Source organism: Carcharodon carcharias, chromosome 2, assembly GCF_017639515.1.
Source record: "Carcharodon carcharias isolate sCarCar2 chromosome 2, sCarCar2.pri, whole genome shotgun sequence".
Lineage (NCBI taxonomy): Eukaryota > Metazoa > Chordata > Chondrichthyes > Lamniformes > Lamnidae > Carcharodon > Carcharodon carcharias.
The window spans coordinates 43,904,846-43,932,749 of record NC_054468.1 but is presented as its reverse complement, the minus strand read 5'-3'; the positions used below and the strand labels follow the sequence as shown (position 1 = coordinate 43,932,749).

The window sequence follows — 27,904 nt, the reverse complement described above, 5'->3', positions numbered from 1 at the left end:
TCACATGGGGATAAGTTGTTTATTGCAAAAAGTTACAGATTCAATCGTGGCTGTCAAAATGCTGCCAGAAAAGGAACGTTACTAGCTAAATTGCTCTGGCAGAGATTGAGCATGGCACAATGGGTCAAATGGCCTCCTCCTGTTTTGTGACTATTCTATGATTCCTCTGCTGCATTGTGCCTGTATAGCATTCCTCCATTGCTTGTGTTCTTTTTTTTCATATATACAGGTTTCCCAACTTATGGGTAAAAAATAGCAGTTCCAAAACCAACGGCACAAAACCTTTTGTCATTTCAAGTGGGCAAAAAAATGCTGTCAGAAAAGCCTCCAGCAAAATGCTTTAAATGCCAATTACAAAAGCATTAATGACTCAATTGACATCTGCCAGTTTAAAATATTTAAACTTACACCACCAGATTTGGCAACTGTACACACCCATATTTTATGTCAACAAAATTTTAAAAAAATGTATTTCCCACATCTAAAACATGAAATTATATTGTCCTTTAAATGAAGTCATAAGTGGCTTTTAAGGGAATGAATTTTGTGTGTCCATCACCTGCCATGATAGTTGCATTATGGCTGAGGCCTGTTATATGAATTCTTCATCCAAACATCTGGTAAATTATGCCTCATTCATACCCAGGAAAATCTATTCAATCTCATCTTGGGCATGTTCAGTAAGTTTCAAAAGAACAACAGGTACAATGAATGTATTCATCTGATGGTGCAAGATTTTTCTAACAACAAACAGAATATACAAAACAATAATTGTAAGACATAACTGTATAGCACCCAGAATGATATGCAAAAACAGAATGATTTTGCACGGAATTTTTGCATGTCCCAGGTCCTTAATATTCTTCATTGTCTCATTATGAAGCATTGTTCCAGGTGTTGAGTTGCCTTTGGTTACAGAGGCGGAAGAAGGATCATCCACTGTTATAAAGCTCATGGGCTCTGTAGAGGTGTCTTCTCTGGTTTGGGGGATAGAATCTGTGACTGTCTGAATGGATGCATAATTCACATTCCATGTTTGCAATGTTTCTGATGGTGCAGTATACTCAGAACAATGCTGTTCTGTTGAGCACTTGGTTGCCTGAACGTAAGTGTCCATTTTTGAGGTAATATTTGTAGGTGAGGTGGAATTAGTTGAGGGCTGTGATCTCTTGGTGGCTGGACTTGTTGAAAGGATGGAATGCACAGAAAAATTGCAGCTCAGTTGGTTATCATGTAATGTTTGAATAGGCTGGCCATAAAAATCAATTGGAGTTTCACAAATTATTTCATTGAGCTTAATTACTTTCTCCTTGTTTTCCAGAATCCAATTTTTTAAATAAGAAATCCAACAGTCACAGTTCCAACTATTATTGTACAAATGAACTTCCTTTATACTTGGTAAGAAATCAAATAGTCCTTGTGGGACATTTTGCAATCTGTTCTTGTGTAATTGAATGATGATCAGGCTATTCAAGTTCTTAAAAACATTTCCAGGAAGAACATAAAGTTGGTTGGAAAACAGTGAGAGGTACCACAGTTTCCTCAGGTTACTAAATATATCCTCGCTTAAAACAGAAAGCTGGTTTTCATGAAGATAAAGCTTTTGAAGATCATTAAGGCCACTAAATTTATTCTTTGAGAGGATGGCAATGTTGTTTTGATGCAAGGCCAACAATTTTAAATTAGTCAAATTACTGAAGACATGATCTGGAAGAGTGACAAGCTGATTATCATACAAATATAATTGCTCCAGTTTCTTCATTTTACCAAATGTGCTATCTGAAAGTTGCACTAGTTCATTAGAAAACATTGACAATATATTAAGGTTGGGCAAGTTATGAAAAATTCTTGGTGGCAGTTCAACTAATCTATTTCGGGATATGAATAATTTCTCCAGGTTCTGCAATTGAGAAAAGGCATCACTAGAAAGATTTTCAATACTATTAACATCAAGCTTAAGCTCAGTAAGATTTAACAATTTATCAAAGAGGCCTGAAGGAATATCAGTAAGTCTATTTTCATACAGTCTAAGAATTTGAAGATTTCTTAGCTTGTCAAATATGTTTGCTGGAAGAACACAGAGTACGTTTCCCCCTAAATGCAGTTTAGTAAGACATTCAAGATGGTCAAAAATGCTATTTGGAAGGGTTTGTAGTTTATTTCGATGTAAGTAAAGTTCTTTAAGTTTTGTAAGATAATCAAATAGACCTGGATCTATTTTGGTTAGCCTGTTCATATTTAAGTAAAGTTGCTGAAGATTAACCAGTGTGTGAAAAATTCCAACAGGCAGTACTTCCAGTAAACTATTTGCCACCATAAGTGAACTAAGATTGTTAAGATTATTGAAAACTCCTTCAGAAACACTAGTCAGGAGACTGCCATTCAGCACAAGTTGTTTCAAAAATATTTGACCTGCAAAGCTGTTCTCTTCTAGTTTGATTATCTTCGTGTCTACCAGGTGCAGCACAGATAAATTTGTTGGCAAAGGCGCAGGTACTTTTATAACTATCTTTCCACCTCCAATTCCACATTTAGCAACAGTAGCCTGGCAATGACATTCCTCCGGACAGTTGAAACATTGGCTGATTATCTGCAAACTCACAAAGATATACAAGAACTGTGCTGTCGCCATTTCACCTGGAAATTGAATGGACATGATAATGTTCCAGTAAGAATATCTCAGTAAAGATCAAATCTTATTTCAAAAATTGAGGATTTTTTAGTACATTTTTGTTGTTACATGAATAAAATCATAATATGAACTAAGTGCACCTATGCAGAATTATAACAAGTTAAATGAACTTGACCATTTTCAGTTCAGGAATTAAAGAGGCTAAAGGTTGCTAAAGTGAAAAGATTAAAGCATAGTGAGAGAAAAACTAGACTTTGGTCAATTTAAGTCTGGACCCATAAAAAATGTGACTGCCACAAAATATGCCATCCACAAGTATGAAATATGTTTTTTTCTGGTCCTAGCAAAACACTTTACTTGTACTACTGAAAATGTAATCTAAGTGGAGAATATATATTGAAGTAGTGAAAGTCCAGTTGGTGTTCCCCTCAATAGGGCTAGTTGATAGTTAACACCTGTCTCCTATAATTAAACCTGGATAGGTGAAGTTTGACCAACGCATGGTCAACAAGTCACAGTATCAGTTGTGATTTATTTTTGGGGGGATATGGAGTAGATCTGTCAATATTGGCCCCAGTTTTTGAAACTATCAAATTTTGAAGCCTTCAAATTTAAACTTATTCTAATGCTCCTCCATTAGAATAAAGCATAAGTCCTCTGAAACACACCCCTACCACCAGAAAATTGCCTATAAAAGTCATCTAATTTTGTTTTTGGTATTACCGATAAATTCTGGCCATTTTGTTGAATCTTAATATATATTGGAGGCTTGACCACAATGGCCCAGTTGGATAAATGTTGTATCTACTTTCAAACTGAGCTACACAGATCGGGAAGACAAAGTTAGGTTAAGGGTCATATCTGTATGAGGTACCTGATCCCAGCCAAGGTAGTGGGACACAATGATTGGTGCCAGTGCCTCTATGTTTGGGAAAAGGATGGTAGAGAGGAACTTGCTAGTATTCCCAAACTCCAAAAGCAATCGACTAAAAATTGTAGGGTTCCCAATTTGGTATTACCATCATGCCACCCTACCTTGAATTGCTGGAATTCACAGAGGATACTGGAGCTAGTGTTTTTATTTAATCATGTTTGCATCTAGGTTTCTTCCCACATGTTAAAGGAAATAAGAAAATAAAAATTTTGGTGTTGCTTGCTAGGTCAGCATTTATTGCCCATCCCTAATTGCCCTCGAGAAGGTGGTGATAAGCTGCCTTCTTGAACTGCTGCAGGCACACCCACAGTGCTGTTCGGAAGGGAGTTCCAGGATTTTGACCCAGCAACAATGAAGGCACGGTGATATATTTCCAAGTCAGGATGATGAGTGGCTTGAGGTGAATTTCCAGGTGGTGGCATGCCCATGTGCCTGCTGCCCTTGTCCTTATAGGTGGTAATGGTCGTGGGTTTGGAAGGTGCTGTATAAGGAGCCTTGGTGAATTCTTGCCGTGCATCTTGTAGATGGTACACACTGCTGCTCCTGTGCATCAGTGGTGGAGGGAGTGAATGTTTGTGGATGTGGCGACAATTAAGCTGTTGCTTTGTCCTGGATAGTGTCATGCTTTTTGAGTGTTGTTGGAGCTGCACTCATCCAGGCAAGTGCGGAGTATTACATCTCACTCCTGGCTTGTGTCTTGTACATGGCGGACAGGCTTTGGGGAGTCAGGAGGTGGGTTACTCGCAGCAGGATCCCTGGCCTCTGCTCAATAGTATAACTCACAGCTGAGAAGTTGGGCTTTTATTGTAACCGGTTGTACCAAAATAATTAAGATGCCTTTTTTCTTTCGAATAATGAGGAATTTGCTAAATATTTTCAGGATGCTTTTTCAGTTCAGATTTCCACGATTTATAACCTTTATATTTTCTTAAGAATTTTTCCCTATAGCAATGTATTTAACCCATACCTTATTTCAGCCATTTAATTTGTCCCGGTCACTTCAATATCAATCTCTTCTACACAGTTCACCTGGCCACATGCTGTATTTCCTGCAAATTTTATATTACATGACAAAATAAATATTTGACTGTCTTACCTTGGAAAATTGGTCCAGCTCACAAAAGAGTGAATCGCTTAATAAATGCTTGTCCTCAAACAAGCAATATAAGCCAATGACTTTGTAATTTTTCAAAAGGAAGTGTGGCTTTTGATATTCACATGATAAAGAAATGGACAGGAAGTCTTGCTGCCATGTCACACTGATGGCATGAATTTGCTCTTCATAGTGTAATACAAGTGGGAACCCACTACAGGACTACACCTGAACTGGACGAGCCATATAAATACTGTGGCTACAACAGCAGGTCAGGGGCTAGGAAACCTGCAGCGAGTAACTCACGTCCTGACTCCCCAAAGCCTGTCCACAATCTACAAGGTACAAGTCAAGAGTATGATGGAATACTCCCCACTTACCTGGATGAGTGCAGCTCCAACAACACTCAAGAAGCTTGACACCATCCAGGTCAAAGCAACCTGCTTGATTAGCACCACATCCACAAACATTCACTCCCTTCACCGCCGATGCACAGTAACAGCAGTGTATACCTACAAGATGCACTGCAGGAACTCACCAAGGCTCCTTCGACAGTACCTTCCAAACCCACGACCACTACCTCCTAGAATGACAAAGGCAGCAGGCACGTGGGAACACCACCACCTGGAAGTTACTCTCCAAGCCACTCACCATCCTTACTTGGAACTATATCGCTGTTCCTTCACTGATTCTGGGTCAGAATCCTGGAACTCCCTCCCTAACAGAACTGAGTGTATTTACACCACATGGACTACAGCAGTTCAAGGCGGCAGCTACCCATCACATTCTCAAGGGCAATTAGGGATGGGCAATAAATGTTGACCTAGGCAGCGATGGCCACATCCCATGAATGATTTTTTAAAAATTTGCATGCCATAAATACTCACTAATTTGGAAGCACCCCAAATTCAGGCCTACTATCAAGATTATGTAAGTGGCGCATGGGTAACTCGTGCCTCCTGTTTCCCAATAGCTTAAAAATGGTGTGCACAAGGCGAGGTTGTTCAATGTTTGGATCTGAGGTGATGTTTTTATCTTGGACTAACTCAACAGCACAGGGGACATTAGTAGGGAAAGATAGCGGAAAGGATGAGGCGAGGGTGGAGAATGTGGTTCTCGAGTCCTCAAATAGCACAGCGGATAGGCTGGCAACAGGGTGGGACTTGTGCTTGGGTCCTGAAGTGGAAGCACAGCAAGGCATTGGCACATTTCGGGGCAGTGGAGAGGAGGTGTCTAAAGGGAGCCAGGCTCCGGCCTATAGGGCAAGGTCCGTCGTTGCAGTGGTCTCTTCCTGTGTACCTGAGGGAGATAGTTGTATGACACATGGCAGTTCAACAGACAGGGGAGGGACTTTCAGGGTATGTCAGGCCCAGCTGCCGGGTCACAGTGTTATTGTCCACCATCATATCTGCTAAGAAACTGCTACCTTGCTGCAGATCAGGTGCTTCCAGGAAACTTTTACCTCGAAGAGGATCAGGTTCTTGTGGGAAAAGGCCACTGTAGGATGGGAGGAGCATGATCCATAGGAGTTTCATGCATTCCCATTGGGCAACTGCAGCAGCTCTAGAAACGAAAACCATGTCAACTGAGCTGCTCATCTCACTGCCTGCATTCTTCACACAGTTCGCATTGTGGATCTGCAATGGGTCTTACACACCCAATCTTATTTACAACCTCGGGTGGTGGAGGAGAGAATTCGCCAGAGGGGGTGCTGTGGTCACACAACAACTTACTCCACAAGGCCATCAGCTGGCACCAGCTTTGGGGACGGAGGTCAGGAGGAAGGCAAACAGGAACATCATCATTGTCATAGAGCATTGGCATGTCAGTGCCAATTGGATTGTGCACCAAGTACCTCCAGATGTTGGAGTTGGCATAGGCTTTCTTGGGAGGTAGTTACTGACCTTTGTGCACTCCTACAACAAGAATTGTAGCCTGTGATTTGAGGGAAGCCTACACCAGTCACCTTCAAAGTAACTGCGGCCTAAACTTCTACACCAGTGGCTCATGTTAGGGCTTCATGGGAGAGGCATGTGGCATTTCCCAGGCTGCAACACCTAGGTGCTTACAGGAAGTGACCAATACCATGTTCAGAAGACCCAAGGAACTCATCAGATTCCTAACAGATACTGATCGCCAGGCCAGAAGATCAGTTGGCTTCAGGGCCATCATGTGGCTCTCACAGGTACTGAGTGTAATTAACTGCACACATATGGCCATTACGGCTCCCTGGCAGCAGCCATCTGCATTTGTAGATCAGAAAGAGTATCACTCCCTTAACATTCAAGTTGTCTGTGACCACCAGAAAAGAATTATGGAGATGTGTGCTCCATGACATATGTGTCTTAAGCAAGTCATAGTTGCCACAGGTCTTTGAGATTTCAGCCCAAGTGCAGTTTTGGATTCAGGGTGACATGGACTAGCCCCTCAGAACGTGGCTCATGACACCAGTGCATCATCATACCCAAAATCCGGTGGAGTGTGCTGCACATGATCAACAAGGACAATCAAAGAGCACACTATAGCATTGCTCAAAATGTGCTTCCGATGCCTTGACCAGGCCAGTGAAGCTTAACAATACGTGCCACAAAGGATGTCCAGGATTGTTATCGTCTGCTGTGCTTTGAACATCATGGCATTTCAAACCTGTCAATCAAGGATATGCAGGACCTGCTAACCTCAGATGACGATGAGAGGGAGGAATATATGGAGAATGACAGAGGTCTCACGGCTGCTCTGCCAGATGCCAGGGCTATGCAGAGACATCTTCAGTTGTTATGACCACCAGTGATGCACCTACCTGACCATCAGGTCCCCATTTGTAAACCTTTGCTTATTCCAATTGCGTGTCCACCTCTGTCAGTTTCCATCCAGAGATACCTCACTACACACATCCTCTACCTTCTAGAAGAAAGGGGAGTGGACCAGTCTCACACGGGATAAAAAGAGATACCTCCCCACCACCCACCACCCCAGAGGATACCGGCTATGCACAGACACTCAAGTCAATGAAGCTATCGTGAGCCATCTCTCTGCTCCTTGCCCACATTTTCAAGGCCACGATTGCATGAGCACATCACTTCTCATGGTCACCAGGAATGTTGGCCAATCTGCTCAATAATTCATTTATGGGGAGGCCAATAGATGCTGCATGTGCCACCATGTTGCATTACCATGTGAATACAAATCACACCATAAACGTTTCTATCAAATAAAGACTGACCTCTAACACACTGCCACATTGTAGCCTACACAGGTGAGATGTCCTTCAATCGCCTTCATTCAGCAACAACTGGCAAACAAAAAACACAACAGTGCAATATGCCCTCTGAAGGAGTTGTCCCAAGAAATGCACATAAGACATACAATAATCAAGTGCACAAAATATATTGTGATATCTAAATATGTATGTGTGTATATACCATAAGTGTCTCCACCCATACCACCATTGTGCCCTCAATATTTCTTAACTTTCCTTTTACAATCACCACGTCTTGTTGTGACCCCAATATCAGCAGCTGTTGAGGAGGCAGGCTGCTGAGAGTAATTCCCCCATTGCCTCATTGCACAGAGGCACATGCCCGACGCACTCACTTAAAATTTGCATTGTGGTTGCATGCATTGCAGCCCCTCACACAAGTGATACACACTTCCTGTCCCACCATTGGGAGCTGCACTGTTTTTTATTAAATAGCTATTATCTTGATCTGTGGATGATGGCTCAATTTATGCATTGCTGGTTCCTGTCTACTTGCATTCATATTATTGGTTGTCAATCCAACGTACGTTCTATTACTTCAACCACTGAAGTGATTTTATGCTCATATTACCACTAACCTACTGTACTTTCCTACTCATCCATTATTATTCTGCCAGTAAACACCAATCCTGCAACTCTCCTGGCTTGTCTCTTTTGGATTATTCTGTGATTTGCAACCTGCCTCATTTTCCTTTCCCACTTTTTACCCCATCTGCTGTGCTCCTCAGGAATCAACTTGACAATTCTCCCTATCAACCCCATCTCCCCATTTCTCAAGCAACTCTTGCACAAGCAGAATTAAATCCCTCCAGTCAATCCTCTGTCATCCATCTCCTCTAAAGCACAAGAAAAACAACCTCTTGTGTATAAGGCCTCCCTCATCCATGGCCTCACTTAGGTGAACACTTCAATGTCCTGGGCCTGATCCAATGTGGATGTTACTCCTGTTCTTGCACTAGGTATGTTTTCTCAGAGGTTTCGTGGCCTCAAGCTATACATTCTACTATGACTTCCACCTGTGGGATGTGGGCTTGCTTACAGGTGTGGTACCTTGAGCAAAGAACAGGAGCAATACCTAGTGAAGTCCAAAAAGTATGATTTCCTACCCATACAATTTCCTTGGTACAACAGTCACCTCTGTGAACTCAACTTCATGGGACACAGATTAGAGCACATTTACAGAATGACCAACTCAAGCAAAGTCACTCTGTGATCTAAACCTATCATTCCAGAATCATTCTGGGGAACCCAAACAATCCAAAGCTGCTTCCTCTTCCAACCTCAATGCCTTGCACAGGCTACCCTAAACTTCAATCCTAAATGCAAAAAGATCATGGACTTCAGTTTGCCCACATAACCACTGTGTCTACTCCATTCTCACCTCTTTCAAAATCTATTTATTCATCCAACCACCCAAGTCAGTTGCCTGTGACCCCCTCTCCCCCAACCCCCAACCCACACACCCAACAGTTCATACTCATTTTCCAGCAGCATGTCACTTGTTCAGTTTCAGTTTTCACCTCCTTGACTCCCACCCCAGGATCCAACTTCCCCTTCCTGGAAAAGCTCCCAATGTTGAGTGAGCTGCTCAAGGACAGCTACCACCCTGGTCCAGAAGCTGAACACACTTAGCAAGTTCTTAGCAACCACCTGACAGTCCTCTTGTCCCTACACTGCGTAGCTTTGGTGCCAGGCATTTACAAATTGACTAACATAATGGTTCTGTTACCAGTATTATTTGTGAATTGAACTTTGAACACTATGTGCAAGCTTTTATTGTTGACCACTGCAATATTTGCCCACCAACCTCTGTTGCATGATGGCATGTTACAAAAAATGGCAAATATTATCTGAATGTTATTGCCCCAAGGATATTGCAGAAAAAGAATAACATTGAAGAGCATTTTTTATTTGAAGAACAAGTATCTATATAAATATGGATATACTTACTTTGGTTGTTACAAAGCCACTGAATTTGTCCCACATTAGGTCCCATTATGGCAACCTAAGAGACTACATTCACTTGCTCTTCTACTTCCATCTATCATGGACAGCTTGCACCTGTGATTATCAATTGTGTAGCCTGCAGCAAAGAGTACTGTTGCTCCAAACAACCTTTCAGCTACATGGTGATGTTCAAAAGTAGGAGAAAATTGCAGACATCCACCCAATTTTGTTACTCCTAACCAACCAACCAAGCCCTGTACCCTGCATACATGGGCAATAAGCGAAGGGAAGATCTGGCTATGCAGAACACGGCAATGTTAACTCTCCCTATTGTTTGTGTAGATGTGTGCACACCAGAGATAAATGCAACCCTGATTTTGTAAATCTTAGGCAAACAATTTGGAACATTAAAAAAAAATAAAAATCGGCATTAATAGATTGCGTTTTGGTACCTCAAAGCATTCTTGTTCTGTAAGTATCTCATCTATCTTAACACAGAACAGCAACCTTTCCTTGTGAACTGCACAAAATATCAATTTTATACACATGGGCCAGAATTTTCTCGTTGGCTTGCAGGGCCAGCCCCTGCAGGCCAATGTGTAAAATGACAAGCGGTGATGTCGGGCAAGCATCCCAACATCACCGCATGCCCTCGCGATATTTAGGAGGGTGTGCGTGCAATGATCTCCAATGCATGCCTGCCATTTTTTCGGGTCCCATGCAATCTTCAGGATGTCACACGGGCGCAACGGGCAGACAGGTAGACTACATTTGTATAAACCTCATCCACGGGCAGGATAAGAAGGGTGAGTGGGGTCGCGAGTGTTATTTGTCAGACATTTAATGCTTAACGTTACTGATACTTGCCTGTGTGAGCAGGAATACTTCAAAACTCTTCACAGCTGCTTGGCCTTCAGGTCAGGACTCTGAGTAAACATCATTTCTGGGGCCTTACTGGTTTCATGAAGCCTTCCCTTAGCCTGGGAATGGGAGTCGTGCTATTCACTGGAGGCACCTCCTCTGAGGGGGAAGGGAGTGCTAGAAGGGGGAGGAGGCCAGGAGCCCACATTCAGCCTCCATGGGAGTCACCTTAGGGAGGAGAAGGGGCGCAGGGCCAACAGGAAGTCTAAGGAGGAAGGGGCCGCAGAAGACGCCACTATCCTGCAACAAGGGTTTACAGGCAGTAAAGCAGCTACCTCAATATGTCTGAGGTGCAGTGCCGAAGGAGGCTCCATCTCTCAAGGAAAACAATCACCTCCATCTGTCAGATGGCCCTGAGATCTGCGCCAACTGTGTGGGTGGGCACCCCATGCCAGTGGCTCTAAAGGTCATGGCTGCCCTCAACTTCTATGCCTCCGGCTCTTTCCAGGGGTCGGTGGGTGATCTTTGCGGAGTCTCCCAGTCAGCTGTCCACACTTGTGTCAAACAGGTGACAGACACTCTGTTCAGGCGTGCATTGACTTTCGTCCACTACCACTGGGACCAGGCCAGGCAGACACAGCGAGCCAGAGGCTATGCAGCAATTGCTGGCTTCCCCCACATCCAGGGTGCAATAGACTGCACACATGTGGCCATCAAGGCACCAGTGGGTGAGCCCAGTTCCTTCATCAACAGGAAGGGCTTCCACTCCATGAACGTGCAGATACTGTGTGATCACAAGATGCTGATTCTGCAAGCCTGTGCAAGGTACCCAGGCAGCTCCCTTGACGCCTACATCCTCAGACACTCTCAGAAGCCAGGGCTCTTCAGTGCTCCAGCCCAGCTTGATGGATGGCTGCTGGGTGACAAGGGCTATCCCCTGAGAAGGTGGTACATGATGCCTCTCCACCATCCAAGAACAGAAGCTGAGCAGCCTACAATAGGAGCCATGCCTCCACAAAGGCTGTGCTGAAGAGAATCATCGGCCTACTCAAGATGCGCTTCCGATGCCTGAACGGCTCAGGGGGCGCACTCCAATACCCCCCAGATCGTGTGTCGCTGATAGTGGTTGCATGCTGCACTCTCCACAATCTTGTGCTGGAAAGGGGGAACGCTGTGGACGAGGAAAACATCATCCAGTTGCTCCGGGTGCACACAATGAGTCCAGCAGTGAGTCCAAGGTTGAGCATGCACAGGAGAACGCTGAGGGGGTAGATGCTGACCTGGGCATAATCCAGGAAGGCAGGGACACCCGGGAGGCTTTAATCCAAAGAACCTTTAGCTAGCACACCACAGATGGACCTCCAACACAAGCCAGAGCTGCAGGCTTCATACTCCATACTCGATACCTGAGTGCAAAATCTGCCTGGGTAGGAACATAAATTAAGGGCATTGTCAATAAAGCTCAATGTCAAACAACTCACTCATAATATCATGGGTTCCCGTCCACCTGCAGAAGCAAGGAATCATCCTGAGCCATGCTCACATATCAAGATTTAATGATTTCATAAAATGAAGTACAAAAAAATAATTACAAAGTTTTTACACATCACACCGAGTCGTCATGAACTATTAGCGGGGCAACATAAAACCACCAGTGAGAAACCCGTGGTGTGCCTAAGGTGCCTTAAGTTTATGTTTATGGGTGCTATGTCTAGGTGCTGTCCCCTCGCTGGCACTGGCATCTGAGACAGCCTGCTCACTGTGCTGTCCTGTTGGCCTCAATGACCTTAGCGGTCGTCGGAGTGGCCAGTTCCACATCTGGCATCTGCCCAGTCGTCGCAGCCTCATCGGATGCCACGGTCACTGGCGGAGGAGCTGCTGCCCTCATCCGGAGCGCCCCGAGAGGAACCCACAGAGACAATAGGCAGCGCCTGCGGTGACGTAAGGTCGCTTCGGACCTCCTTGCTCATCGTTGATGGATATATTACTCCTAACTCTGTATGATCTTATCTTGTGTATTAATCTTTTGTGCGGCACCTTATCAAAGGCCTTCTGGATGTCCAGATATACTGCATCTACAGGATCCCATTATCCATTTTGCTTGTCACATCTTCAAAGAACTCTAGCAAATTAGTCCAACATGATTTACTCTTCATAAAACCATGCTGACTCTGATGGATTGCATTTTGACTTTCCAAATGTCCCGTTACTATTTCCTTAATTCCAACAATTTCCCGACTATAGATGTTAAACTAACTGGTCTATAGTTTCCTACTTTCTGAATAAGGGTGTTATATTAGCATTTTTTCAATCCACTGGAACCTTTCCAGAATCCATGGAATTTTGGAATATTATAGCCAATGCATCCACTATCTCCACTGCCACTTCCTTTAAGACCCTGGGATGTAGGCCATCAGGTCCTGGGGACTTGTCACTCTTTAATCCCAATAATTTGCTCAGTACTTTTTCTCTAGTGATGGTGATTGTACTAAGTTCCTCCTTCTCTACACCTGTTACTATTGGGGCAGTATAAGTGTCCTCCACCGTGAAAACTGAGGCAAAATATTGATTAAGCATCTCTGCCATTTCTGCATTCCCCACTATTAACTCCCCAGTCTCATCCTCCAAGGGACCAACATTCACTTTAGCTACTCTCTTTCTTGTAGAAGCTTTTGCTATCAGTTTTTACATTTTGCACTAGTATTCTTTCATAATTTACCTTTGTTCTTTTTATTTTTTAAGTAACCCCTTGTTGACCTTTAAAAGTTTCCCAATCTTCCAGACTGTCACGGGCCTTTGCAATTTGGTATGCCTTAGTTTTTGCCTTTATGTTCTCTTTAACTTCCTTTTTTCCCCCTCTTACTATCTTTCTTCCTCTTTGGAATATATTTTACTTGGTAGAAATTGAATATCTCTTTAAATATCTGCCATTGTTCATCAACAGTCCTACCTTGTAGTCTTCCTGCCCTCAGATTTAGGACTAAATCTGCCCTCATGCTTATGTAGTTACTTTTGTTTAACTCCAGAACACTAGTGTGGGACTCAAGTTTCTCACTCTCAAACTGAACTTGAAATTCTATCATGCTATGATCACTCTTCCCTCGAGGATCCTTTACTATAAGATCATTAATTAATCCTATCTCATTACACAAAACCAAATCCAGAATAGCGTGCTCCCTGGTTGGTTCCACAACATATTACTCCAAGAAACAATCTCTAATACACTTTACAAACTCTCCCTCGCGTTTACCCTCACCAATTTGATTAGTCCAGTCTATATGCATGTTAAAATCACCCATCATTATTGCCGTGCCTTTCTTACATGCTCCCAGTATTTCCTGGTTTATACTGTGCCCTACTGCTGAACTACTGTTTGGGGACCAATAGATTACGTCCACCAGGGACTTCTTTTCCTTGCTATTTCTTATTTCTACCTAGACTGACTCTATGTCTTGCTCTCCAGTGCCTATATCATCCTTGCTATAGCACTGATCTCTTCCTTTACTAACAAAGCGACACCACCTCCATTTCCTTCCTGCCTACCCTTCTGAAACAGAGTACCCTTGGATATTCAAATCCCAAACCTGTTCTCTCTGTAACCACATCTCAGTAATCGCCACCAAATCATACCTATTTATCTCTTTTTGTACTGTTAACTCATTAGTTTTATTCTGAATGCTATGCATATTCAGATACAAAGCCTTTAAGTTTGTCCTACTGCCAATTTTCCCTACTCTTATATGATTCTTTGATGCAACATGGCGTTCACACAGACTGTTCCTTCCTTTTATTTTTTGGTAACAATCAGCCTCGTCACTAACCTGCACTCTTATCCTATCCTTAAACTTTGATTTTTTTTATATTTCCATGCAACTGAACCCTCCCCCTTACTATTTAGTTTAAACCCTATTTACAACCCTAGTTATGCGATTCGCCAGGACACTGGTCCCAGCATGATTCAAGTGGAGCACATCTGAACGGAATAGCTCCCTCTTTCCCCAGTACTGGTGACAATGTCCCATGAATTTGAACCCATTTCTCCCACACCAATCTTTGAGCCACACATTTACCACTTTAATCTTATTGACCCTGTGCCAATTAGCTCGTGGCTCAGGTAGTAATCTGGAGATTTTTACCTTTTTGGTTCTGCTTTTTAATTTAGCCCCTAGCTGCTCGTATTCCCTCAGCAGAACCTCTTTCCTCGCTCTACCTATGTCATTGATGCCTACGTGGATCACGACAACTGGATCTTTCCCCTCCCACTCCAAAATCCTCTGCAGCCCAGGTGAGATATCCTTAACCCTGGCACCTGGTAGGCAATACAGCCTTCAGGACTCTTGATCCTGGGTACAGAGAGCAGTATCTATTCCCATAACTATACTAGCCCTGATTACAATGACATTTCTCTTTTCTCCCCCCACTTGAATGGTTCCCTGTACCACGATGCTATGGTCAGTTTGCTCATCCTCCCTATAGTCCCTGCTGTCGTCCACACAGGAACGAAGAATCTCGAACTTGTTGGATAAGGGCAAGGGCTAAGTTTCCTGTAGTGCTACCTCCTGGATCTGTCCACCTGCCTCACTCATAGTCACACCCTCCTGTCCCTGACCACTGGCCGAATTTAAGGTAGTTAATCTAAGGGGTGTGACTGTCTCCTGAAACACAGCGTCCAGATAACTCTCCCCCTCCCTGATGTGTCGTAGCGTCTGAAGCTCAGAGTCCAGCTCATCAACTCTGAACCGGAGTTCCTTGAACAACCAACATTTGCTACAGTTGTGGTCACTAGGAACCACAATGGGGCCCACCAGCTCCCACATCATGCAGCTACAACACATCGCCTGGCCCTGCATCTCTATTCTATTTAATTAGTTTTTCAATTTGTTTTTAAATTTCCTGCTGGTCTTTAGTTTATCAATCTGTAAAACATTTCTCCTATTTACCTTTAATCTGAAAGCAAGTTCGAATAGATTCAAAATACACTTTTTAAAATCAACTGGAACTCGGTCTCTTTGCTGAGTTGAAACTGAAGTGTTAGGCCTCTGATCCTGGGCCCCAGTAGTCAACTTTAATCTGAAATCAACTTAGAATAGGTAGTTTAAACTAGCAGTTACTTACCAACCAATGAACTTATGGTTTTCCTGTAACGTCACTCTGCTTTTTTTCACTCGGCAACATTGACTGCAGAGGACACTCTTCCCAGACTACTTCATGGCGACGGTGACTGCAGAGGACACTCTTCCCAGACTGCTTCAGAGCGACGGTGACTGCAGGGGACACTCTTCCCAGACTCCCTGAAGTTGCACCCAAAACTGTACTCTGGGTATCAGTGTCACATATGCTGTGAGTGCAGAACACAACTCAGCACTACCCTCTCAAGGTGAACTAGGCATGGTCATATCTGCTGGCCCATGAAGGATTCAATCCTGTAACTGCACTCAGAGTTTGGGGTTGGTGGGGGGGCGGTGGGGGATGGGTGTTAAGGAGGGATGCCTTGGGTGGAAAGCCTACCTGCTGTGTTAAGTGACCAATACCAACATGGTACTCGCCCTTCCCGAGCGCAAGAGGTCATTGAATTGCTTGCGGCACTGGTCCCATGTGCGTCGCACCACATCATGGGAGCTGACTATCTCTCCCACCTACTCCCAGGCACGTTTGATCAGGTGGGGGGGGGGACCTCTGCCTCTCGTCCCTCAGAACAAGGACCTCCTGCAGTGCTGCCATCTCCTTCAGGAGGGCAGCTAGGCACTCATCAGAAAACTGGGGGGGGGGGGGGGGTGGTGGTGCACATTGCCCCGCTGCACTACCCTCCTGTCTGACCTGCTCTCCAGCAGCGCCCTGGGGAACCCTTCTACTGGCCATGTTGAACAGCCTTTGCAAGGCTGTCAGCGCTGTATTTGAACAGGCCACCGGGTCGCCATTGGACCCGGCGGTCATTGTACTCCCACTGCTGCCCGCCCACTCCCGCTGTCCTTGGGAGCCACGCTTCACTCTGGGCAGGCCTTAATTGGTTCGCCCGCATAAAATGGTGGCACGAAGCTGATCGTGGGCGGCGATTGGCTCCACGCCCGCCCGCGCCTGCTCCCGAATGGCCCGCCCGATGGAGAGAAAATTCTCCCCATAACATTAATTATACCATTACAGTTTATAATTCTAATAAATATAACTTATGCTATGCATTTTTCTCTCATGAATTAAAGTTTATATTTATATAGCAACTTTAACAGAGAAAAATGTCAATGCAACTGTTGGATGGACAATCAGAAAAAAATGGATACCAAGGCCAAGGAGAAATTAGAAGGAAGGACAAGAAGCCTGGTCAAAGAAGTGGATTTTAAGGTGAATCTGAAAGGAGAGGGAATTGGAGAAGCAGAAGGGTTTACGGAGGGAATTTCTGAGTCTGAATGGCAGTCAATGGTAGGGATGGAGGGAGGAGGGGTTCATGAGAAGCCCAGAAAAAGATGAGATTTTTGGAAAGGGTTGCTGGTCTAAAAGCTACGGAGGAAAGGTGTGGCAAGGCATGGGAGGATTTAAGCACAAGGATAAGCATTTAAATTTGATACATTTGGTGGATCAGGGGCTATGGTGATCCAACAGTGACCAAGTTAAAGATAGTACTAGATTAGATGAATAGGCTAATAATGCTCAGTAAAGATAAGCGTGATGAGTGATCTCTTGCTCCTAATGAAACTTGCAACATACTGCCTAACCATCTTTTCACAAAAATTGTTGCTCATAAAGTGGAAACTTGATAAGCAGCAGGCATTTTTATTCTTGAAAGACCATAATTACGAACCAGGCTGAGGAATGAAATCCAGCTCTACAAATACCCTACTATACATTAGTATGAAATGGAATGCATTCAAGGTACTTTTCCAGATCAGTATGTCAAGGAACCAAGTAAGGAGCAGGATACTTTAGATCCAGTATGTGAAGAAAATCTACATGTGAAGAATAAGAATCTATGGCCTGAATTTTTCAGGTGGCGGGCGGGCTGGGTGGGAGCGGGCAGGGGCAGTTGCGGAGCCAATCGCTACCTGCATCGGCTCCGCACCACCATTTTACATAGGTGAGCCAATTAAGGCCTGTCCGGTGTAAGATGCGAGCCGTAGCACTCAGTGCTACCTGTGTGAGCAGGGGGCAGAAGGGAGAGTCGGGGCCAGCACTCTTTCATGCATGTCACAAAAGAGCGCTTCAATCTCCATGTTTTTATATTTAGAAAAATTTTTTAATTTAATTAATAAAAACATTAGGCAACCTCATCCCGCTTGTGGATAAGGTTTCCTAAAAACGTGACGGCTGACTAGCCTTTTCACCTGCCTGCCAACCTTAAGCTTGGACGGGCAGCTTTAACAGTTTCATTAATCATTTCCTTGATGACCTTAAGAAGCCGTTTAATTATCAGCGGGCACGCAGCCAACTACAGCTTGTGCCGACCAAACGAAACATCGCGCAAGAGCATGATGCCATCGGGAGACACGCCTGACGTAATCATGCGTCATTTCACACGTTGGCGTGTCAGGCATGCCCCTGCACGCTGACTGAAAAATCCTGCCTTATATATAAATGTGAATCCTCTTAATTTGGTAGTCCTGATGCCACTGATTTTTTTCTTCCATGGGATATAGGTATTGCTGGCTAGACCAGCACTTGCTGCCCATCCTGAATCACCAGAAGGTGGTGGTGAGCTGCCTTCTTGCACTGCTGTAGTCCATGTAGTCTTGGTGCACCCACACTGCTGATCGGAAGGGAGCTCTGGTAATATAGTTCCAAGTCAGGATGGTGTGTGGCTTGGAATGGAATTTGCAAGTGGTTGTTTTCCCATGCAGCTGCTGCCCTTGCCCTTCTAGGTGGTAGAGGTCATGGGTTTGGAAGGTGCTGTCGAAGAAGCCTTGGTGAGTTGCTGCAGTGTGTCTTGTATATGGCACACACTGCTGCCACTGTGCATCAGTGGTGAAGGGAGTGAATCTTTAAAGTGGTGGATGGGTTGCCCAGTTTTCTACCACATTTACTCCAATTATGAAAAGACTGTATTCACTTGCTCTTCTACCTCCATCTGCCACAGACAGCTTGGACTTGTGCTTTATCAATTGGGTAGCCTTCACCAAAGGGTGCTAATTCAGCCAATGAGGTAGAGTTAATTAAAATGAGTACATTGTCTTTGGCAGAGTATTAGGAGAAAATTTTGATTTGTTCCAATGAACTTCCTCTCCACACAATAAAAATAATCTGAAGCGACAGCCACAGATTTGTAAAATGTTTATTCTTTTGTAATAAGAAGCAGGATTTACAAGATTGAGATTATAACAAGAATAGCACGACACAAGCATGCTATAAGTAAATGAAGTGAATGTTATGTATTTACAGACATTAAGGAAACCTACTACCAAATATTTTATACAACAATACAATTAAGAGCTATGTAAATCAAAATAAATAAAATAAATTACAAGTAGAAAATGTAATTTTATATACAAAATCTTGTAAAAGTTTAAAATGTTAATTTCAAGATGTAAAGCAAATTCGGGAAACTAGAATATTTTATTTGGTTAAATACATTTGAGCATTATTTGTAAATAGTATGGGGCAGGTTTCAAGGTATTTAAGAAAAACTACAGTCCTACAACTGATATATTCTAAAATAAAACTCCCTGAGGAATAAAGGTTTGTTTAAACATATAAAATTACGAAAGTATTTTTACTCAAAATTAAAATATAATTGATATTTTTCATTGTTTGTAAAATGGTTCCTAAATCATTATTATTAACCGTATTTGCTTTCATGGTCTTCCAAATAAACATAGTTTCAATGGTTAACTGCCAACCTCTTGCACAGTAGCTATTGTTCTTATTCAAATACATACATTACCAAAAAATGCAGCATTCCAAAATTCCATCATAAAAGAAAACAACAAATTCTGGAACAGAACAGATTCCATTTGGATGAAGTAAACAGGCATGCAAAATGAGTCAGTTCTAAAAATCTTAAAAGTCACTTCACATTAAAAATATATGCAAACGCTGCTCAACTAATTGCTTACTCTTTTTTTAAAAAAGATGTTTCTGCAGCAGAAAACTGATTAAGAAACATAATAAAGTCAGCAAATGGGCTTGTATTTTAAGTCAGTTTTTTTTTAAATGGTTAAATATATATATTCTATGTAAAAATATCCAGTTCCAGGACCAATAGTTTTAAACACTGAAGAGTAAACAGCCTGATATTTATAAGCTTCTGTCTCAAAAGCACTGAAATCATTTCATTTTCTGGGAATTCTTAATGAATATGGAGTGTTGCAACTTAAACTTGCAACTACATTACTGAAGTAAAAACAGAAAATGCTGGAAAAACTCAGCAGATCTGGCAACATCTGTGGAGAGACAAACAGTTAACATTCAAGTCCGTATGACTCTTCTTCATCATTAATGATGTATTGACATTGGAAAGGAGAAAGGAGTTAATCTATCTCCATTTGGGGCAGTAGTTATTCCTCAGTTGGCAGACAATGAGTAAGGTAAGATATGAAATCATGAAAAATCGAAAGGGGACTTGCCACTTTCAAGGATTTTCGAACTAGATTTCCATGGCTTTCTTTTACTGTGGATTCAGTGCTGCATTATTTTTAGCTCTTAGTCATAGATGACATTTTAGAATATGATTTTATTAAATGATGTTCAAACTACTCAATCTTTGAAAATAACGCCTGCAGAAAATGCTGTTGCAACATTTTCACATGAATCTAGCACTTTGTATCACCTCCCAACAACATGTATTTATATAGCACCTTTAACATAGTAACACATCGCAAGGTCCTTCACAGGAGTTTTGCCAAATAAAATTTGATACCGAGTCATGCAAGGAGATACTGGATCAGATGAACAAAAGTTGGTCAGAGAAGTGCGTTTTAAGGAGTGTCTTAAAGGAGAAAAGAGAGGTTGTGAAGTGGAGGGGTTTAGGGAGGGTAATCTGGAGTCTATGGCCTTAGTAATATACATTATCAGGCTGATGTTTGTTATTCTAATTGAAAACCACTCTGGATTGACTCTGAGCCAATGCCAATCTCCTATTGCAGTGAATGGAACCATTACAGGATGTACACTTAGGTCAAAACGTGAACCAGGATGGAAACATCTCAGAGACTAAGTCGATATTCTCTGATACATACATATGCAGTTGAAGCAGCTACTTTGCATAGAAAATACTTCCAACAGACATTCCACATTCCCATTTGACAAAGAGGGGAAAATCTATTTCGCATAGGACCAAAACCTTTTACATACATACAATAATTAAATATATTTGCATGAAGTTAAATGCATTTGCTGTTAAAAGTAATGGCATCAAATCAAACCTTAAAATTACAGATAAACAAGCGGATTTTTTTCTTTACAACACAAGCATATAAGACACAACCATGCAGATCTGTATTCGGTTGGAAACCTCAGGATGTCCAGAAGCAAAAATGAAAACAGACACAAAACAAAAAGGCACAGATGGTGGGGGTGGATGGAGGTGGGAATTAAAGTATGAATCTAAAGATGAGCACCTATATTTGCTCTTTATTATGATTCATGCATCATGAATAACTCTCACAATAGTTCTGTGAAAAAGTTAAAGCAGTACATCTGCCTTGAAGTTGAGCACAAAACTGCTGATCAACCATTTAAAAAGTTAAGGCTAATAGCATAAGTTGCATAAGCTCACAAAACAGATGTTTTTGAGCTGCATGTATATGTAGTTAACCAGGCAGAAAATATTGCAGAAGAATGTTTTGCTTTTCACCTGCCAATCTGAACAAAATTATTTCATTGTGCCTTTAGCAATGATCGGTCTTGGACTTAGTCCAAATGAATATAAATTGATTTGATTAACAGCTGGTACTCTCGATCTTGTCATAGTAACAAAAGATTGTCCATCTTAAACCTGTACAGTGCAATCTATATGGAACAGGTCAAAGAGATGCCATTTCAATTTCTTGAGCCAAATAAAAATCAGAACCCACTTTTGCTAAGAACCCACAGCATGAATTGTGTAAAAAAGGATACCACATTGGTTCCAGTTGAGAAATATTTAAAATTTCCTCAGTTGTTCCCATTTTCGCATCTTACCACATTCACATGTATTAAAACTGGAAAATATACTTCATTAGTTCCACTGTTGTCAGACCCCAATAATTTAACACATTGAATCTATATAGTGAACTAGATTCTTTGCAGCCAAATTGAAGGGATAATTTAAAAGTCACCTCACAATATTCCAAGTGCACATTATGTCAATTCTACCTCTGCTTCAACTAACAAAAAACTGCAGTGATATGGCATCTTTAGAATAGTAAAATACCCCAAGGTAGTTCAAAGGGACATAATCAGACAAAAATTGACATTGAACCAAAGAGACATTGTGAAGAGTGGCCAAAAGCTTGGTCAAAGACGTAGGTTTTAAGAAGTGTTGTAATGGAGGGGAAAAGAGATAGAGAGTTTTAAGGGAGAGAATTTCAAAGAATAGGGCTTAGACAGTTGAAGGCACCACCGGCAATGGTGGGGTGAAGGAAGTAGGAGATGTACAAGTGGAATCGGTGGCTGGGAAACAGAATTTACATTGGAGCTGAAAGTAATAGCCATTTCACTCCATGTAGTAGTGGGTTCCACATTCTCACCCATCTCTGAGAGAAGAAAGTGAATTCTTTATTTTATCTGTTCATGGCTATCTTTTATTTGTTTTATCCTCGTTCTGGACTCACCAACATCATTCTTCACATCCCAAATTAATAAATACTTCTATGAGCCACCTGTTTTTCCAGATTAAGGAAGCTCCAAACCAGCTCAATTTCTCCTGACAGTACATTCTCTCAATTCTGCTAACATCCTTGTTCATCTTTTCTGCAATTGCTTCTAACCATTGTGCATTAAAAACAGACCCACATAAATCTTTCCATACAATGTTCATTTCTGAGGCAGGAGGGTATGTTCAATAAAGCACTTCAAGGAATTATGCAAAGTTTTCCACTTGCACACTCTGCACAGAACTTCACTCACAGGGAGCACATAATGACAAATTGCATATGCCCCTTCCATGATTTTCAAGCCATTAAAATTCATGCATGAAAAGCTGTGGACTCCTTACTAGTACGACTCTGTACTACACTGCATGACCTATGTTATTGCTTCGTGACTTTTTAATGCTATACTTTTGCAAAATTTTAGTACAATACTATTGATTTCTGTTTGGCTTCCGTTAGCAAAACACAATGACCTGAATTTCATGCTGGGCGTACGCACCAAGTGGGCGGGCCCAGAATCCGATCCCAGGCGAAATCGTATTTCCAGCACCATTTCACACTGGGTGGCCAATTAAGGGCTGCCCAGTGTGAAAAATTTCTGCTCAATCGTCGGATGGGCCAGGTGGGGACGGGAGCTTATCGGGCGCCAGGTGCAATGGCAACCTGGTGGGGGATTTAAAAGTGTCCCCTGAAGGCTGCCGGGGGACACTTTTTGCTTTGGAGTTGTTTGACAAAACACCTTTTCTTTGAGCTTCAATGGCACCTGCACCTGCTGGGCACGCCAGATGTAGGGCATGTCCTGTGAGCACTTGGCCTCTTGGTTCTCCGATGAGTGCCTGGGAACATTTGTGGAGGAGGTCAGTGCCAAGCGGGATGTCCTCATCCCCAGGGATGGCAAGAGGGGGTCACCATACCTGACCAAGAAAGCATGGCAGAGGTGGCAGCCCAGATCAGTGGCCATGATGTTGTGCGGTGCACATGGGTGCAGTGCTGCAAAAGATTCAACGATCTGCTGCGCTTGGCAAGGGCGAGTACCAAGTTGGCATGGATCTGTGTGGGGAAGTATCAACGGCTAGTTGTCCCCTCATGGTGCTCAGGGGTGTAAGAGCCTAAGTGCCAACTGTCAATGACATCAACGCCAGCCAAGGCTGTGAGCTCTGGCTGCTTAACATGATTGCATTGCGGGTTGAGTGCCACAACACAGATATGCCCTGCAAGATGTTCCTTAGGTGGGGGTGCAATGGCACCGCAGGTAGAGAGTGGACTAATCAATGCTCCTCTGTCCTGCCTAGAGAGCAGAAGCCATAACAACATCTAGAGTTCAAGGACGGATGGAGGTTTCCCAATCCTGCTCATACTGATGAGGTACAAGATGGATGCCTTACAAGATGGTCGTGGAGAGGCAAGGGTCTCTGATGAAGGTAAGAGTGCAGTGCATAGATGTGATTGTGTTGGAGTGAGTAAGCATTGTTGTTTGTCTCAGCTATAATGGAAACCTCAAACTTGGAGTCCCCATTGTTCATTGAAAGATGATGGCACCATGATGCAGATCTCCATTGTCTCACCAGCCCGCCTAGCACACATCGTGACAATGTGATGACCAATGCTAACGACATGTCATTATTCTTCCCTAGAATTGCCATCCAGCCAACGAGCACAGGACCCCAATGAGCCACCCTTGACGCCAGAGGACCAGTGCCGTCAGATGCACCTGTATCACACCCCCTCTCTGCACCAAGCACCAGTACAGATACAAGCACCTTGGTGTGCATTAGATCATCAGCTACAATATAGTTGCACAGCGCTGAAGGCACAGCCCACGTGCACGAGATGCAGATGGAGGCAGAGTGTGCCCAGGGCATCAGCAGTTGGAGGACAGCTGGAGACCAGGACCATGCTGAGTCTGAGGCAGATGACAGGCCTCCGGAGTCGCCCATTAGGCGCCACATGCCGGATGTCCAGCGGGATGCGCAGGACCACCTGGCGGAGATTCCTGAGGGTTTGCGTGCCATAGTCTATGTCATAGAGGAGTCCATGTGGAGCATGAGCACTGCCCTCAGCGCCGAGCACACTGCCTCCTCCATTGAGAGAGTGGTGACTCTCAAGGAAAGGCAACTCCAGGAACAGAACTGGGGGTTCCTGGAGTTGAGCTCAGACCTGCAAGCCCTCATGTAGGCAATGACCTCAGAAGGTGTCTTCCAGTGAGAGAGATGGACGAGGCACCTAGTACCTCTGCTAGGTTCCTGTCCATTAATGGCAAGCGAGAAGGTCCAGAGTGACCTCACGTTGGTGAATGAACTGCTTGTCATTTCTGGGGGCTCCTCTCAGGGTACTCTGGATGACGGCAGCAGCTCCTCCTCCGCTGTGCCAGCGACCATTGCCGTGATGACTGAGGAGTGCCTGGCCATGGCGCTGGACTCTCTCTCCAAGGCGGGGCCTGCACAGACTCCACTGGCCAGAGGACGACCGCCAAAGTAAATCAAGGTCAACAGGACAGCAGAGTTAGCGGGCTGCCTCTAATGCTGCTGCCAGCAAGGGGGTTCACCAAGACGCAGCACTTGCAATTGTAAATTTAAGCCATCGTGAGCACAGTAGGGACTCTTCATGGGTGATCTTCTGTTTTGCCATGTTTCGTTAATTTGTTTACTGGTGTCACCATTAACGCTTACATTTTATTCTCATTTTCTGTGAGTATAACATTATATAGATTTTGCTTTTGCGTTAATGGTCTGAGTAAACTTCACTTTTTTTAAGATGCAGGGCACACCACTAACTCACGCTGGATGTGAGTGGCTCTAAACTTTATTGCACAGGTACTGAGTGGACTTTGGGTTCAATGGGATGGTCATTTTAAACATCCGGTGAGGTGTTGGCACCCCTGGCTTGAGGTAAAAGCAGTGCCTTGGCAGCCTAGCTGAAGGAGTGTTGAATCAAGGCCTCCCTGGTGTCCCTGCCTCCCTGAAGGTTCCGGAGGTCTGCCTCCACGTCCTCACCATGTTCTTCCTTGGGCTCCTCTTCTGAACTAACACTGGAGTCATTACTTGTGGCTTGTGGAGCTGCCTCAAGATCCTCTTCCTCCAGTGGGTTCCCCTTGCCAGAGCCAGATTGTGGAGAGTACAGCACGCAATGACTATCAGAGAAACATGCTCTGGAGGGCATTGTAGTGTTCCCCCTGCACAATCCAGGCACCTGAATCTCATCTTCAACAGACCTATGGTCCTTTCCATCACCACCCTTGTGAAGGCATAACTCTGATTATACCAATGCTATGGTTCTTGGATGCCAGAGAGAAGACATAAACCACCTTTTCACCCACCTTTCGGATAACCTCTGCCACCCAGCAGCCATCAATCCAGTCAGGCTGTAGCACTGAAGAGCCTCGGCACCTGTGAGTGTCAGAGGAGGTAGGCGTCATGGGAGCTGCCAGGGTACCTTGCACAGACTTGCAGAATCTGTGTCTTGTGGTCACAAAATATCTGCATGTTCATGGAGTGGAATCCCTTCCTGTTGGCGAAGGCATCCAGATCACCCATTGGCGCTTTGATGGCCACTTGTGTAGTCGATGGCACCCTGGGTGCAGGGGAACCCAGTAATGCCAGCAAAGCCTCTGGCTTGCTCAGCCAGGCTGGCCTAATCCACACGGAAATGAATAAATGTCATGACCCGCCAGAACAGAGCATCAGTCACCAGCTTCACACAAGTTGTGGGCAGCTGATTGGGACAGATCCACCACTGACTCCTGGAAAGAGCTGGAGGAATAGAAGTTGAGGGCTACTGTGACCTTCAGAGCCAGTGGCACGGGGTGGCCACTCTCACAGTTGGATGTGATCTACAGCCCAATCATCTGACACATGGAGATCACAGTCTCCCTGGAAAGGCGGAGCATCCTTTGGCACTGCTGCCTATACACTGTGGCAACAGGGGAGTAGTGTCTTCTGCAGCCCCTTCCGCCTTGGGACTCCCTGATGGCCCTGCGTCCCCTATGCCTGTGCCTCTCCTCCCACAGGTTGCTGCCAGATTGTGGACGCTGCCTACAGACACCTGGCCTCCTCTCTCTTCTGTCTCTCTCTTCCTCCTCAGAGGAGGTGCCACCAGTGGAGTACACAATCCCCATTACCAGAGAAACAGAAGGCTGTCTGGTGACTGGAAGGGTCCACACAGTATAAATCCTCCAGGGGCCTTGGAGACACCTATGAGTCCTGAAATGAAGGCTAGCAATGTAATAAGTGAAGCTCAAAACAGAGATAAAGCTGTCAAGTTTCATTAAGCAACCAGCAGCAAACTATCTCCTAAACCCCACACTACTCGCAATAGCAATGCTCCAAGCCCTTTTTATCCTGCCCTTGGAGGATAATTCGTTAAAAACGGCTGCCTACCTGCCAGTGCGACGAGTGCGAAATCACACAGGCAATGTAAAATAGAGTACAATTGGTTTTCTAAAGGCCTTAATTGGCCCTTTGTCAGCAGGTTTGGCTCTGACCTCGGTGCGCACCCGCCGACCTAATATTGCTCGTGCGCACTTGACCTTGGGATGTAAAATTCAGGCCAGTAAGAAATTTTGGGTTGTGCTTCAACTCTTGCACATGAAGCAAAACTTATGTTTGTTCAGAAAAAAATCCGACTGTTCACTATACTGAATTTCAGTTTCTACTAATATAAGAATATATTTTTTCTTATTTGCTCTTTACTATCTGTAGAAATTAAATTGGTGTTCAGAGATTGGTCAGCTGAGCTGCACACATGCAGTTCACTACATACAAGAAGTTTTTCCTTCCCTCAAACAGGATGTATAATTTTGCTGTCATTAATGTTAAAACTGCACTCAGATCTACATTACTTTTAGGCCTGAACACCGCAAGTTAAAGAAAAAATTCTGTTTTGAAAATTGAAAATATTTATCTAATTTATTTTTGCTGTTTCACATTAAACTTTATTATTTTAATCATTCTAAAATTGCTTTACCTCCATTTCATTATTTTTAAAAAACATGCTTCTCAATAACTAAGTCCCTCTTTTCCCCATAACAAATAAAATCAATTGCTGGTTAACAAGTTCTTCACATATAGTTTATATAATCTTGGTTAATCATTACCTTTTCTCATCATTGTTATCTTTCACCGTGCTACCAAAATAATATATTGTTGACTTGATTCAAAGTATTTTCTGTTCAACTATTGTAATTATTTGGCATGCACTGTTCTCATCGGGTTTCTTTTTTGCTTCTGTGGTTGTTTTAGGCTTTGGAGGCCAATCAGGATCAACCAATAACTCCTGGGCTAGATGCATATACTTGGCCTTTGGTTTTCGTTTATCAGAGCAGAAGACAAATGATAAGCACCTCTTGCTTTTTCGGTCAAGGACTTCCTTTAGAAATGCAGAAGAAAAAGTTAAAATTAAGATGCTG

At 43.5% G+C, this 27,904-nt stretch overlaps 2 protein-coding genes across 8 annotated transcripts in view; both read right to left on the bottom strand.

Annotated features, from left to right (window-relative positions):
• Positions 1-27,657, bottom strand: lrrc15 (leucine rich repeat containing 15). Of its 2 annotated transcripts, none has more exons than XM_041211086.1 (2): positions 27,593-27,657; positions 1-2,637 (listed from the first exon to the last, which is right to left on the bottom strand). In XM_041211086.1, exons 1-2 carry the CDS (start codon positions 27,603-27,605, stop codon positions 653-655), a joined length of 1,998 nt encoding a protein of 665 aa, XP_041067020.1. In that variant the 5' UTR covers positions 27,606-27,657; the 3' UTR covers positions 1-652. The 2 variants fall into 2 exon arrangements, with proteins under 2 accessions (XP_041067020.1, XP_041067030.1); XM_041211096.1 differs by lacking the exon at positions 27,593-27,657 and adding an exon at positions 4,663-4,748.
• atp13a3 (ATPase 13A3) overlaps positions 27,652-27,904 on the bottom strand; it is a 187,182-nt gene continuing 186,929 nt past the window's right edge. For all 6 annotated transcript variants that reach the window (XM_041211022.1, XM_041211039.1, XM_041211030.1 and 3 more), the window contains one exon: positions 27,652-27,864. In XM_041211022.1, coding sequence (XP_041066956.1) covers positions 27,652-27,864 — 213 coding nt within the window. The remainder of the gene's footprint in view (positions 27,865-27,904) is intronic.